Source organism: Cryptomeria japonica, chromosome 9, assembly GCF_030272615.1.
Source record: "Cryptomeria japonica chromosome 9, Sugi_1.0, whole genome shotgun sequence".
In the NCBI taxonomy this organism is placed as follows: domain Eukaryota; kingdom Viridiplantae; phylum Streptophyta; class Pinopsida; order Cupressales; family Cupressaceae; genus Cryptomeria; species Cryptomeria japonica.
The window spans coordinates 606,729,781-606,745,153 of NC_081413.1; the positions used below are offsets into that span (position 1 = coordinate 606,729,781).

Sequence of the window (15,373 nt, forward strand, 5' to 3'; positions counted from 1 at the left end):
GACAGCAAAGGAGATTAAATGGACCCAAAGGTTGTGCAGCTCTATGCAAATCAATTTACAAGTTTGGACACATATGCCATATAAATGACAGGAAATCATACCTATGCCTTAACATAAAAAGTTCCTACAATAGTACCCATGTCTGATTTGAAAATGAAAATGCTAATTCACATTTACCATTTTGAAACACACTAGCACCAAAACATTTGCATCTTTCCAAACAAATCCTGGCATCCAAATGAAGCAGTAAAAACAAAATTTAGCTAGTCCTCATGGCTAATCCATGACCACCCTAAAGAGATGCTTAAGTTTGGAAAAATCAGAAGCTGAAGCTTTTTCAAGAACAGTGCAAACGGTGGCAAAGTTAAATACGGATATAGTGCATGAGCAACTAAAGATCAGAAACCGACATTGAAGAGACCTTGTGAAGCATCTTAACGCAAATATGAAGATGGATAAGATGCACTGGATGACGGCAGACCAGCACCAAGGCTAAAACTGCCATAATTGCTAGGTGCTCCAAAAGACCCAGCCCCATACAATGAGGAATGCAGATTGTCTGATGATAACAAATAAGGCCTTGAAAGAGGAAGTGCACCCCTGCTTCCAATTCCATAGGGTGATGATCCTAAGATGCTTTGACTTGGCCTGTCATAAGCACCTGGGGTAGGTAAACTATAACTTGTCATACCAGGGCGTAGGAGGCTCCTGTCATCAGTAATAGAAGAGGTATATACAGTGGGAATCCTTTCAGCAGCAGATGCTGCAGCACTACCACTATTACTTACACGAGGCCGTTTAGTCTGAGACTTAACAGCTTCTGCAGCAGATCTTTTTCTGTCAGCCTTGGCTTTCTCTAAGTGAGCCATACGCTTTTGAAGATTTTCTGGAGACATCTGCGACTCAAGTTTGTGTTCTTGAATGCACTTAATTACAGCTTTCACAGCTGCAATTTCTTTTGAGGCTCCTTCATTCTGCCATTACACACAGAATCTTCAAATATTTATGACCGAACCAAGGTTGAGATATAGGCAGTTGATTTCATAAAACTTATAGCAAAACACATCTAGCCCAGACATGAGAATAAGCATACCTGCGCATTAATAGAATTCTTTCCATTTTTTGCTGTATCCTGTGACAATTTCTTTGCATCCTTCAGATATGCCCTCAACAAAGGCACAAGTGGATATTTTTCAGTAAGTCCAAATGTATGGACAAAGTTTACAGCCTCAATTTGCTTCCCACTACTGATCAATTTTTCCACAATATCTGCGACAGACAAGACCATATGTGTCATGCAAGAGCATGTTACATCTGTAAGAAAAGTAAGTGGTGAAAAACCTTGATAATGGTTGCTTCAAAACAAAGCCGAACCAAAAAGATAATAGCCCCTTAAGGCTAATAATCATTTCAGAATTCAGTGAATGACTTTCTACAGTATGGCAGGCAGGAAGTTCTTACTACGTGGATCAGTATTATAATTCACTTGTAAAGAGCATATATACACCTATAAATGCATCATATTGTCTCTAAACCATGAAACAAAAACAAATTAGCCAATTGCCAAAACTTAGCTGCCTTAAAATACTTCCAAAAAGTACTACCATTAAGATTCCACTTGACTTTGTAAGAATTTTAGACTGCAGACAAGTCTGTCCATAGGCTATCATCATTTAAGGTGAAGAACCAAATTGAAGGACACCTCAGAGGATTAGATGCATCCCAAATGACCCATTCTAAATATTTTAACAGTTACAGATGCAATACTTGAATCATGCAATTAAGAATGCATCTGTGGACAAAGTACCAAATAGCATGATCTTTAAATCTACAACAGACATTCCATATTCTAAAACCTATACTTCCTACTAATTTAGGCTGGCCATATAATTTTGTTGCATAATTTGAGTTTGTTTTCAATAGACCTGACATCCTACACATTCTGTTTGAATCACAGATATTAGTGTCGGGCATAAAGATACACTAAATAGAAAACTTCCAGATGTGACAACTTATGCTATTTATCCATGTTCATAAATCTTGATTGCTAAATCAATCACCAGTTAGAAAACGAACACCATTGACAGACAAAAATCTATAAAAATAAAAACTATGATAAAATTAGTCATTTAAGCTTCACTGCAACATTTCAGCTCCTGAGAGAAGAAAAAATCCGTGCAGTGGTATAAGAATTTGGCATTTTAACTGAGGAAAGATTTATTTTACCCACCACTCACAAGGGTCAAGATCTGCTTCTCCTAGAGCCACAATAAATAAAAGAAGCAGAAACATCAGGGTTGATGTATCACTCATCATCCTAATGTTAAAATCAGAACCATAACACAACTTCTATAGAACTCCTCTAGGCCATATGATCTACCTCCTAATGTGCAATAATGTACTGCACATGTTGGAAACAAACCTCCATGTACTAAATGAGAAACCATAAAGGTTCATAACCTAAATTTTTCATTTATTTCAAAGCCTATAAGAAAATGCCATAAATATGCAACAACACAACCATAAACTGATCAGTACATTAAAAACGCTAAATACAAAATTCTATTTCTATGAAAAAGTACTCAAACCAGCCTTAGCCAAGAAAACACAATAACACACATACCATGTAACCACAAAATATTTTCTGCAAAGATAAAAACGAGTACCCTGGAGTAGGATATATTGTAACCTGGCCACAATGACCCAAAAAGCAATTGAAATTGAATAGAAAATGTTCTCGGGCATTTTCAGAATGTTTATGATCGGGATGGCAGTTGAATGCAGGTCTGAATTATCCTAATTAAAACCATGCAAAAACCCTAGACAACCCAATGCTCAAGAGTTCAAGACTTTTAACCTTCTCACTAGCATTTTCATATGATTCATTGTTGACTTTTAATGGCCCATTGCCAAATGCCCAAGTACTTCATTTCACATCACTGTCTTACCAAGAACAAGCTTTGTACATAGCTTCTTTGTTTGCATTGAGTGCCTTTGGCCAGTAATGTCCCACTCAACACTTTGGTGCATATAATTTATTAAGCCTTTGATACATTTCTTAATAAAGGCACTTTTAAACCTTAATATAATAATATATAGGCCAAGGATTAATTCTCTTTATTTAATGTAACCTGAGAGGTGGCAGCTAAATCACTTGTATAAGCATTGAAAGTTCATCTGAAACTGGAATCGCACATCATTTCCTTGTTTGCACTAAGTGACTTTGCCAATCATAAGTCACTTGCTGCTTCTTGCATAGAGGACCATGCCTACTTCATAATAAACTAAGTAAAATTTGCCAAGTCACTTCACTGAGTATCAAATCCTTTTGTTTCATCTCCTTGGACCTATTCATACACTACCATGTCAATACACCTATGCCTTGCAATTAGTTCATAGCTACATATGAGCCTTACCGCATCAAATAAATGTCTACTTCCAATGTCCAAGTATTTTGCTTGTTACTGTTGATTGTAATTAGGGAATAGCGGATTCCAACTGCCTTGGGCAACATTGGAATCTGCCCAAAGGGCTGGCCCCTTTCCTCAACGTGTAGGGCTGGGCCCTAAACCCTACGGCACCACTTAAACTTGCTCGCACCACACTCAACGTGCTCCTCCAAAATATGGCTGACCCTATTCCATCAAAACTAAAAGGAAAAGTAATAAATAAAATAAATTATAAAGCAAGCCGACATGACTAAAGACATTGCTCCCCATATAAATAAATAACAACTTCACATTATCATTCACTCATTCATCATTCCATGCGAATTATACCTCTGCCTAAAATGTGAAGTTTGAAGAAGTAATATTGGCGATTTGTATCCGTCATAAAAGACACTAATATCAAGAGCAAATACCATTACAAGGAGGGCGAACTATTCCAGATTCAAGCAGCTAGGGTTGCAGTCCAGTTTCAGGCAAAGGTGCAGACTTAAGATACAATAAAGTGCAGACCTAAGGTGTGGATCTGATTGCTGATTACTATGCTAAATGGGGTAGGCTTGAGACTTATAAAAGTGCAGACTTGTTGAAGACTTTATCAGCCCTATGTGCAATCATCTTCAAGTACTAAAGATAAGTGTTGTAATCTTCATATGAATATAATCCATAATCAGATCTGAGGATCTTTTCTAGCTGGGTTTTTCTTCATAGGAGGTTTTCCCAGGGTAATTGTGTTTTGTTCTTATTTGTTCATTTCTATGCTATGCCTAGATCTAGAAATCTCTAAATTTTACAACAAAAAATTTAATTAGAAACTAAATTCTGATTTCTAAGTTTTACATTAATCTGGAAGTATAAAATCAACATCGTGCATCCTTATTGCAAACAATTAAATTCTGCATTAAACTTCCACTCATCATTGATGCAACATCATTGATTTCATTAGTGCCAATACCTCTCATTCATAGTTGTGTATGCTCAACGACGAACATTTGTCTATTCTTCGAAAACTTTAACCATTGTTGAGTTTGTCATGCTTTTTCAACCCTAGCCAAGTAACACCATTAATATGCCCCTCTTATAATTGAAATGACCCTTACCTATTGAATCGCACTAAGAGTCAAGAACTACTATTGCATTTTTGCATTTCACATTGTGCCCTATTTTGCAACTATGCATTATCACACTTGAATGTGCAAGGAAACCATTATTCATGTAGATGTACAAGTAGCACCTAGACAGAATTTGAAACCTAAGAAATCTAGTTATGGCAAAGGGCACAAAGTCAAAACTACTATTATTAAGCATCAAGTTAAAGAATGAAATGGTTGCCTCACTACAGAGTTAAGAGAGTAGACCAAAAATTCAAGCCAATTCTTGATTATGAGCTTGAGCCCCTAGACATGGAGACATTTGAAAATTGTTTCAAGTACACCTATCATGATATTTATCAAGTTTGGGAGTGATGTTCAACCTAGGATGTCTAGAGATGCTATGGTGCTAACCTCTAACATTCAACATACTCAACTCAATGCACTTCAAGACCATGGAAGTTTTGTGACAAATCATATGATTACATAATGTGCATGCTATCTCATAAGTAGGATTGGAAGTTTGGAGTGGGTTCAACATAAAAGGAGTTACCAAAAGAAACAATTAGGTGTTATCCAACTATGGATTGTTCATTTGAATAGAAATAACTTGTATCTTCATTATTGCAAATTTGAAGATTATTTGTGTGACCCCGAGATATTAAGGAGGTTTGGATTTGAACAGCCCACATTAAACAAGGTGTTTCAATAGCTTTTTAGGCCCCTCACATTGAAGAACTTTACAAAAGGTCACAACTAGGGAGACTAGTTCCTAAATTAGAAAGATATTATAATTTGGGAATTTGGAGCCTTTGTCATGCCCCACAATTTGCCAATTTGGGTTCCTTCTCAAGTTGCATACTAGAAGGTCATGTGGTAGGCATGAAATTCTAATTATAAATGCTTCAAGATTCAAAAGAAAAAATATTTACTCCCTCAGGCCAAATTTTTTAATTTAACATCTTGCATAGAGAAGAATAGGATAGGGTAAGTTATTATATCAACAATAAAAACATTAAATTAGAGGAAGCCAAGTAATATGTCCCTAGAGGTTTTATACATACCCTAAGAAAACGAGTTGGCAGGGCAAGATGTGAGCATTGCTATGTCAAGAAAGATGATGTTATGAGGAGTTGCAACAACAAAATAGAAAAAGGTTATGTAGAAATAAAAAAATTGGTTGAATAATGTAAAAAGATGATTGATCTATATGACAAGGGCACACACATATCATGAGATCCAAGACCACATAAAAACAATGACAATAAAACTAGATGACATGGAAACCCTCAAAATGATGCTATTAAAGATAATACCAATAATAAATGAAGCAACATCACAATTTAAATTTAGTGTTCAATCAGTTCAAACTAAGGGGAAAAAAGGGCCCTATGAAAAAGTATTCTTCCATGTTAACGGCCATTGTCAAATTATACCCCAACATCCACTTGTGAGTTATGATGATCTCTTGCTTGTCGCTTAAGTACTACTAGAGGATTGAAACTACAACTCCTAAAGCAACTAAAATAGATATATTAAATACATCTATCTTAAACATGTGGAAAGATATCAATTTTGACCTACTTTATTTGCTTAAAAAGTTATTTTAATTTACCTTGCGTTGAAACTATTCTATTCAATACATACATTAAGACAACTTTTATTATATGTATATTGTTTACTCCTTTTATTAATACACTTGTTTTACTTTTGTAACTCTTAGTTTTTATTTTGGAAAAGCCAACATTCATTAGTTTTGTGATTCCAATTTTAAAAACTCATTTATATATATGTGCTAATTATTTTAGACATATAATGTTTATTATTAAATATTAATATTTTCACATGTAAATGGTTGTCACATTTAAGATTAAAGGTAAGAGTTATTGTTAACACTCACACCATTACAATTGAACTCGTGTTGTTATTATGGAATGCCTCTTGTCAACCCTTTAATATTTTCAGGCATTGGCCATTCTTTTATTGCACCAATCTTCTTGGGATCTACCTTAACACCTTCATGTGACACCGCACACCCCAAATATTCTAATTCTTTCACCCCAAAGACGCATTTGGATTGCTTGGCATAGAGTTGGTTATCTTCCAAAACTTTTAATATCTTCTCTACATGTTGCAAATGTTCCTCACATGGTTTACTATAGATAAGGATATCAACAAAGAATTCATAATTTACGAATTAATGGTTGGAACTTAAGTTCACGAGGCTTTGAAAAGTTGATGGGGCATTAGTTAGACCAAAGGGCATTACCAAGAATTCATAATGTCCCTCATGTGTTCTAAAGGCAGTTTTATGTATATCCTCTTCATTTATACAAATTTGATGTTAGCCAGAAAATAAATCTAACTTTAGCAAAGAAAATTGCACCATTTAGTACATCTAATAATTCATCAATAATAAAAAAAGGATACTTCTTGAGAGTGAGCTTATGAGTTCCCTACAATCAAGACACATTCTATGTGACTAATCCTTCTTTTTAACAATAACCACTAGAGATGAATAGGAACATTTTCTAGGCCAAATTGTTCCTAAAATCCAACATTTTCTTAACTAAATTTTCAATTTCAGCAATAATAAAAAAAGGATACTTCTTGAGAGTGAGCTTATGAGTTCCCTACAATCAAGACACATTCTATGTGACTAATCCTTCTTTTTAACAATAACCACTAGAGATGAATAGGAACATTTTCTAGGCCAAATTGTTCCTAAAATCCAACATTTTCTTAACTAAATTTTCAATTTCAGCCTTTTGCTCATAGGGCTAATGATAAAGTCTAATGTTAGGAGGAATGCTTCAAGGTATTAGCTCGATGACATGATCATAGTCTCCAATTGGTTTTAGGCGTTTTGAGTTCATGAAAAATTTCTTGTTGGTTTTGAATGATCTTTTCAAGTTCTAGTAGATGTTGAGCTTTGTGTTTCTAAGCAATTTAGTTGTACCACTAGACCATAACCCCTCATTATCTGACCTTAGAGTGACAATTTGAGAACTGAATTCTTTCTCAACTAAGGCCTTGAACTGCTGAAATGTACCGAACACATCTGATTTATTTTTCAGAAAATACACCCACATTTTACAACTAAAATCGTCAACAAATAAGAAGTACTTGCAACCAGTTCCAAATGGAGTGTTCAATGGCCCACATAGCGTGAACCAACTGAAGGACCTTGGAGGCTCGCCAAGAATCACCATCCAAGAATGGTATCCGATGCTGCTTCCCAACTTGACAGGCTACACAAACTCCATGATTTTGAGGTTGGATCTCAAGTAAACCAGCAACCAAACCCTCCTCGTGATATAACTAAGAGAGATAGTGCACGTTTAAGTGCCCATAACGTAGATGCCAAAGTGTTCTGATGGATGTACTCCTAGCAACCAAAGCATGCTCCTGAGAATCGCCAGAATCAGCAAGTCTATACAAACCATGATACTCAAGTCCCATAGCGATTGTAGTACGAGTCTCCCTATCAACAATGATGCAGATGGACGAACTGAATACAACATCTAATTGAGGAGAATGCCCCATGATTTGAGTGACGGAGAGGAGATTATGTTCCATGCCTAGAACATAGTAGACATCAAGAAAAATTAAATTTCTACCTCTTGAGTGAATCTCGACAGTGCCCTTACCAGCAACTGTGAACTCTTCTCCTCCTCCGAAGATGACTAAATTTGAGAATGGTTCAAATTTTGTGAACCAATCCTGACGATGAATAAAACGTCGTGAAGCTCCTAATCAATATACCAAGCAAAAGAGTGTATTGGATCTGTTGTTCTCTTGGCCATAAAAGCATAGAAAGCAGATTTTTTCTGCTTAGAATGTTCGGCAACATTTGCTTTCTGTTGAGACCCTCCCTGCTTCTTTTGTTCAGAAGCCAATTGAATTCGACACTCAACCTTCATGTGACCAAACTTATGACAATAATTGCACTAAACATTCTTCTTCTTCCTGTTGTCCTAAGAAGAACTAGAGCCTTTCGACTGAGAAGATTGAGCCCTCCCTTTGTTCTTAGTAGAAGATTTGGCAAAGAACGATTGCTCGGTGGAGGTGGAACTGGTACTGCTTCCAAACTATTGGTGCCACCGATCTTGTTGTAAAAGCATATTACAAAGATCGAAACACTTCAAATCGACGTCAGTGGAAGTGATATTCAGCGTTTCGATGAAATGCTCATAAGATTTGGGCAAACTCTTCAATGTGATGACAACCATGTCCTCTTCCTCCATTGTACGACCAATCGCTTCAAGTTGGTCAAAAATGTCCTTCATAATCGAAAAGGGCATGTTCTTTAGAATGAATGCTCTCCTCTTGTCAAAGGTTTCATGGAGACTCTTCAAATGATCCCATATCTCCTTCGCAGTTTGAAGGATGGTACCTGAGTTAGCTGCTCATCGATGACAGAGAATTTGATGAGCATGATTGCTTCCGGACATTTGTCCTGATCTTTTCCGATAGTGGTTGGATGTTCAAACGTGCCTAGAACAACTGCATCAAGACATCGGTACTCAAAAATTGTTAACATAGGCTGCTTCTAGGTGTTGTAGTTGTGGCCGTTGAATTTTTCGCTGCTTTCGAGCATAATATCCGTCAGTGATGCCATCACCTACCCCAAGGTCGAACAAATAGGTGAAGTTATTTAATGTAATTGCTTATTAAATACAAATAGGTGAAGTTATTTAATGTAATTGCTTATTTACGTTAAAAAGTTAAAAAGCTATTATATGAATTAATTATACAATACTTGTAAGCAAATTATGTTATGGAATTGTTACTTTGGCCAAAATAGGTATACCCCAATTTGGGGACATTATAATAAAGCTTGTTGAAGTGTGAATGGCAATAGTAAAGTGAGGTACATACTAGTAAAGATACGTAGTTTCTATAAGAAGCACATACCAAGCCAACCAATCCCAAAGAGTGAGATGAATAACTACATCCCAATTCCATGGAACAAGTAACACTAACATTATAGAATCAATCGAGTCTATACATTTAGAATAGAGGCCCTTTAATCCTTTATTTCATCCTTCCAAACTCAAAAAAATTATTTTTTCTCACAAATATAAAGATAGAATTCAAAAAGATGAATATTGACTTGTACTGACAACATTCACCCAATCGCTCTCAACAAGCAATCCCACAAAAGTCCATTCTCGTATTTACCTTGAAAAAGATTTTGAAAATTTCAAAAGCCTAGTCTCTCCATCCAAAACCCCCATTAAGGTTTGGAAGTTTGGAAATAAACAAATCAAAAAACTTAAAAGACTAATTTTAAAACTTGATTGGGCTTCTAACCCTAGAGTTGATGCTTGATGGGTATATCCTAAAATAAGGATTGAGAAAAGTTAACTTTGATGGTGCATCTCATGACAATCCATGCCTATCAAAGGCATGTTGTATGTTAAGGGATCGAAAGGATAAAATCTTGGTGATAGCTACCGAAAAAAACTCCCAAAAATAACCAACAACAATGTTGAGTTTCAAGGAATACTTTCAAGAATGAAATCATATAGAAAATTGAACTTTGACAAAGTCCACTTAGAAGGTGACTCACAAATCATCATAAATGCCATCCATCAGAACTAGAAACGTAAGAAATGGCTTGCACCAATTTGGGAATTATTAAGCCAGCTCAACAATTTTTGCATCACATCTTTAGAGAAGGAAAAGACAAGGTGGATTAGCAAACTACGCAATTGAAATAGACAGCACTGAATTGATCTTGGAAATGACTTGATGTTTGGCGCAAGTTACACATTGAAGCGGATATGGGGCAAGGGTAAAGCATCATGAAGCTAGCAAACAATGGGATAAGCAATGCAATGTCAAGTAAAGGATTGCGCAAAAGAGTACACCAAAGATAAATCTTCATAATGCCAACTACGTGTTATTTGAGTCATGTTGGGATGATCAACCTCCATTCTTGCCTCTACAAGATGAATACCCCCATTTTTTTGAAGACTAAAGGATATTTCCAAAACCAAGACCATGATAATCATGCATGCTATTTGACTAGATTTGGGTGACACAAACATCAAAATGCTTGAGATATACAATGTGAATACTAAAATTGCATCAATGTTTATGGCCATGCTTTTGGATGCAAGGAAGGAATTAGCAAATATGAATAGAATGATAGAGGCTTTGGTCTAACCTTGTTCATGGTTAGGTATGTGTGATTCTTTCAAAGCAATGGTGTTTCTCAACTTTCAACCACATGGAATCAATCCAATTCTTCATGGCCCCTAGACCCTATTAGCAAATTGGGATGCCAAGTCAAAAGCTAATCTTAAACACCATCAAGCCTCCTAAGGTATTGGTTTTCTCAAGGCTATCACCAAAGTCTACCGTGAACCCTCCTCCAGAGTAAGACATAACCAATGGGCAATAATGATAAATCATTATATGAATGGCTATGTAGTCGCTAATACTCTATAAAGATATAGCTTGAAGGTTGGCAAAGCTTAACTCGCTACATTTTTGTAAAAATGGAATGTTAAATGTTAGATGCCATAACACAAAACAAAGATGCATGGCTCCTATATGCTGCCACTTGATAATATAATTTCCTAAAGCTTTGTAACATGTGTGGCCCCCATTGGCACATTTATCAATCAAAACAAAAAGCTTAAATGCATGCTGCAAAATTTCAGCCCCTTTCCCAAAAGCTATTAGAAACCCAAAAACGTGTTATTAGTAAATGTCAAAGCCCAAAAACCTTAAAAAAATATATGATTAGATGAACCAATATGAAGTGCACTTGTAAATAGAATGTCACAAGTTTACATCCACTTGAATATGGCTATGATGGCATTAACCAATATGGAAAGCAAAACCCATATTTCATTACAAAGCATCAGCCCTTAAACTAACTTGTGTTATTCAAGAACATGAATCAAGAACATTAAAAGCAAATAATAAAAGAACAAAACCCCTACCCAAAATTCGAAGCTCATAAACCTATTACATATGTCATATAAGAGTAATAACAAAGTAAAAGGCACTAGTAAAGAACAAACAAAAAACTTAAAACATTGCATAATCAAAAAAATAAGTTTCAAACATTACTTAAAACTTGTATTTTTCTCAAAAACAAACCCTCCTAAAATTCCACCTGCATGCCTCCATTTGATTCTCAACTTACTCAATGTAAACACGACATTATAGCTAAATGCTGAAAAGATTCAAGAAATGAAAACTTCACTAAGAATTGCAACCTAAAAGTAATAATAAAAAATGAATGCAAATTCCCTCAAAAAAAAATTCAGCGGTCAAGCTCTCAACTTTGTCATTCAGCTAAGTAAGGTCTTGCATTGGAGTTGTTACCTAAAAGTACTTGGGACTAAATAATGAGTTTTACATCTTAAAAATTACTAACTTTACCAGCATAAAAATTCTTCAAAAATTAGACAGAATATTGAATTTTGCATATTGAAGTCCACTAACACTCAATGAAGCACAAGGGAAAGAAAACCAAAACCCCATGTTGAAAAGGCAAGAACCATAACAAAATCTTAACCAACAATAAGCTTCTCACAAGAGACACACAAAAAACTCACAACCCTAGAAAAAACAAAATTTAAAATGACATATATAATCCTTAAATAGCATGTCTTCTTATCCGTCATTACTACGTAATGTAAACAACAAAATTTGCATCTCAAAGACCTAATATAACTCATATAAGCTAATGAAAATACTAACCAATCTGAAAAACCGAAACATGAAACTCCAACATAAATTTAGAAAGGGCTTACGCCCTAACCAAATTAAAGACAAAAACTCAAATATTCTGCAAAATTCATGTCACAAAACAGGATATCACAACTTAAAAAGCCTTGGATGTATGCTAACTGCCAATATAAACCTAAAACTAAAGAACTAAAACCGTACCAAAAACAAATCATATCCGATAAACATAAATCCTATAACCCGCAGTGAAAAACGCTAGCCATAAACCTGGTTAAACTCTAGTCACAATAAACCATGTGACACAATCTGCTACAATGACTAAATGCTAACCAATGTTAAGCTTCTAAAAGGAGACACACAGATCAAAAACACGCAAACCCAAATGAAGATAAATTTAGAAAAACTTGAAAAAAAAAAAATCCTTGAACGGTATATAAGACTTCCATGTCTACCTAAATTAAATCAGTAGCCAATCTGAAAAAAAGAAACAAACAGGAATTCATACAAAAAAAGAGCTTCTCCACGACCATCATTCGTCGAAAGCATACTCGAGACAGCTGAAGCAGTCTCGAGCACAGAAATAATGAGCTAAAGCCCCAACAGAGTAGAAGACTCGGAGAAATTAGCTCAAAATCCCGAATTCCGCAGAAATCATGTTAAAATACGAGATGTCAAACTCAGAAATCTAAGATTTAGGCAAACTGTCAAGATAAACCTAAAAACAAACAGCCAAAACCCAAACAAAAACACATCTGATAGACATAAATCAGAAACCCTAAGTCGAAAATACTAAATGCAAACCTAAGGCCCTCGTAGAAAGGTAAAGGAAAGCAAATTAAAGGCATTGAATAAAAATAAAAAATAAAAAACCTGTCATTTTATCCTGTAGTCCAAGATTACGGCAAACTTCGGGCGCCTGATTTCGCCTTGCAACGACAACGATAAGATCCACTAAGTTAGCATCATTTCTGAATTCGCTCGCAAGCCCATAGGAAATCAACAGTTGCAGATATGCATGCGCCTCCAGATAGCTGGCATCCGCGGGCTTAATAATCTTTGCCTTCCACTCTCCAGCAAGCTTCCTCGCCGTCTTCTTAGCTTCAGCTGGCATAGCCTCCGCCTTCACAACCGACGGCAACGTCTCGAGAAGCAAGATACCAGCCCGCCTTCGCTGCAAAAATAAGGTATGCTCCTTGTCCGACTTTTGCTCTTGGTTAAAAAACCCTTCGAGAGCCTTCAGCACGAGCATCGCCGTCTTGGGAGCTGCCTTGAGAGCCCCCGGTGCCTCGTTGCGCAGCGCCGCGAGGTCTTTCTTCTTTTCCACCAGAAACTTCAGCAAGCCCTCCGCGTCCATCTTCTCGCACAGGTTTTTGAACTCGGCACGCGGCTTCACATCCGTTGCCTTATCCGTGATTTTGTCCGCACCTTTTTTAGCCTCAGCCGGACTCGAACCCTTGACAGCTGCTTGCGATTTTGCAACTTTCGGTTCTTCTATTTTTATGCCGAGCTCTTGGGAACGCTTGTTCATGAGCTCTTCTAAAGTGTCGAAGTGATCTTGAAGCTCCTTCCACTGCGTTTTGAAGTTCACGAGGGCTGAAGTGTGAGATTCTAGTTCCAGGTAGGCCTTCTGCAGGAGCTCTCTCTTTGCGCTTACTTCACCCATGGCTGCCGAAATCGAATCTACAACCGACATACCCTGTAAATTCACACTAAGGTTTCAGTTACGCCGAGGTATACAAAATGCACTCCCAGTGATTCGAAACCCTAACCCGTCACCTGCATGCTATGCGCTACTGTGTTGTTTGTCTGATATACCTAGAATCCTTCTGTTTTTCAAGAGACTTCTAGGCCGTGGGATTCGGATCCTGTGGTTAAGATTTAATTACTTTCAAATATCTAGCCCGTTTGGAGGTTATTTCCATCCTTCTTATTTATTTTTATTAAAAAGATATTTCATTTTCTTCAAGTCGGTTCCCTTAGTTTGTACATTCCTTTTATACCTAGAACTTTCTATTTTACTTAGCAAAAATTATAAATCTGTTTCTTTCAGGTAAGGTCATAGTTAGAGTGAAGCAGGTCTGGAATTTGACGGCCATCTTTGTCTGTCATATGATTTTTTTATGATTGTTTAGTCATTCTAATGCCTTTTGTTTTAGGTTTTAAAAAAAATGTTAAGGGTCAATTTTTTTTAACTCGTGAATAGTTTAGCTTAATATAAATTCTTTAAGGTTCATAGGATAATGCATTAAAAAATTAGAAATGATTATATCTTATCATTTCAATTGTTAGAAGTTTCTATATGTATATTTAAGACAATCTTATAAAAAATATTAAAAAATAAATTGACAATGTTTCTAAATTTATATAAGAAAAAACATACTAAAAATTCATATAAAATTAGAAACAAGTGGAGGACAAGCAGAATGGAGATTTTTTATTTATTTATGGTAATAAATCAAATTGAGAAATAATGAAATGACCTTTCTATTTTATTTAGCAAATATTATAAATTTGTTTCTTTCATGTTTAGTTAGAGTGAACAATACATTAGCAAATGCATTCTAAACTAGAGTGGTTCTTTTTTTTTTGTGCATTTGTATTTCATGTCTAGTTAGAGTGAACAACACACTAGCAAATGCATTCTAAACTAGGAGTGGTTGGTTTGTTTTTTTTGGTGCATTGGAACGTGGATAGGTTCTATTTTTTGTAGTAGACCAAACTCACAAATAATGAATGATTGAGATTTTTTTAGTGGGCCAAAGAATTTTTGTTCTTTCGTCTCACTATAATCAATAAAAAATAAAATATTTTGTTTTCATTGTCTCGAAATTCAATTTGATACTTTTAATAAGATGCACTCAATAAATATAATAGACCTCTTTAAAAAATAATATGAAAACTAGAAATTTCAATACAATCACACACTACGATTAACTATTAAGATGATGAACCATACATAATAATTTTCACACCTTCATTAAATATAATAGACCTCTTTAAAAAATAGTATGAAAACTAAAGAAAAAATCAATACAATTAACTATTAAGATGAACCATGCATAATATTTTCACACCTTCATTTTGCTTATTAATTTGAGATCAATTGAAATTGAAATTGATTTA

General features: G+C 35.5%; 1 protein-coding gene across 1 annotated transcript; it reads right to left on the reverse strand.

Annotated features, from left to right (window-relative positions):
* Positions 1-143: 143 nt before the first annotated feature.
* On the reverse strand, positions 144-14,209 carry LOC131040868 (FRIGIDA-like protein 3). The gene is made up of 3 exons (XM_057973855.2): positions 13,121-14,209; positions 1,094-1,269; positions 144-974 (listed from the first exon to the last, which is right to left on the reverse strand). Exons 1-3 carry the CDS (start codon positions 13,941-13,943, stop codon positions 435-437), a joined length of 1,539 nt encoding a protein of 512 aa, XP_057829838.1. The 5' UTR covers positions 13,944-14,209; the 3' UTR covers positions 144-434.
* Between the last annotated feature and the right edge of the window lie 1,164 nt (positions 14,210-15,373).

What these genes read in the sequence shown, in the direction of transcription:
- LOC131040868 (XM_057973855.2), bottom strand. Translation starts at nt 13,943, where the DNA reads ATGTCGGTTGTAGATTCGATTTCGGCAGCCATGGGTGAAGTAAGCGCA. An exon ending in ACTACAGGATAAAATGACAG is followed by an intron (nt 1,270 to 13,120) that starts GTTTTTTATTTT and finishes TGTCTGTCGCAG; the next exon opens with ATATTGTGGAAAAATTGATC. An exon ending in AGAATTCTATTAATGCGCAG is followed by an intron (nt 975 to 1,093) that starts GTATGCTTATTC and finishes GTGTAATGGCAG; the next exon opens with AATGAAGGAGCCTCAAAAGA.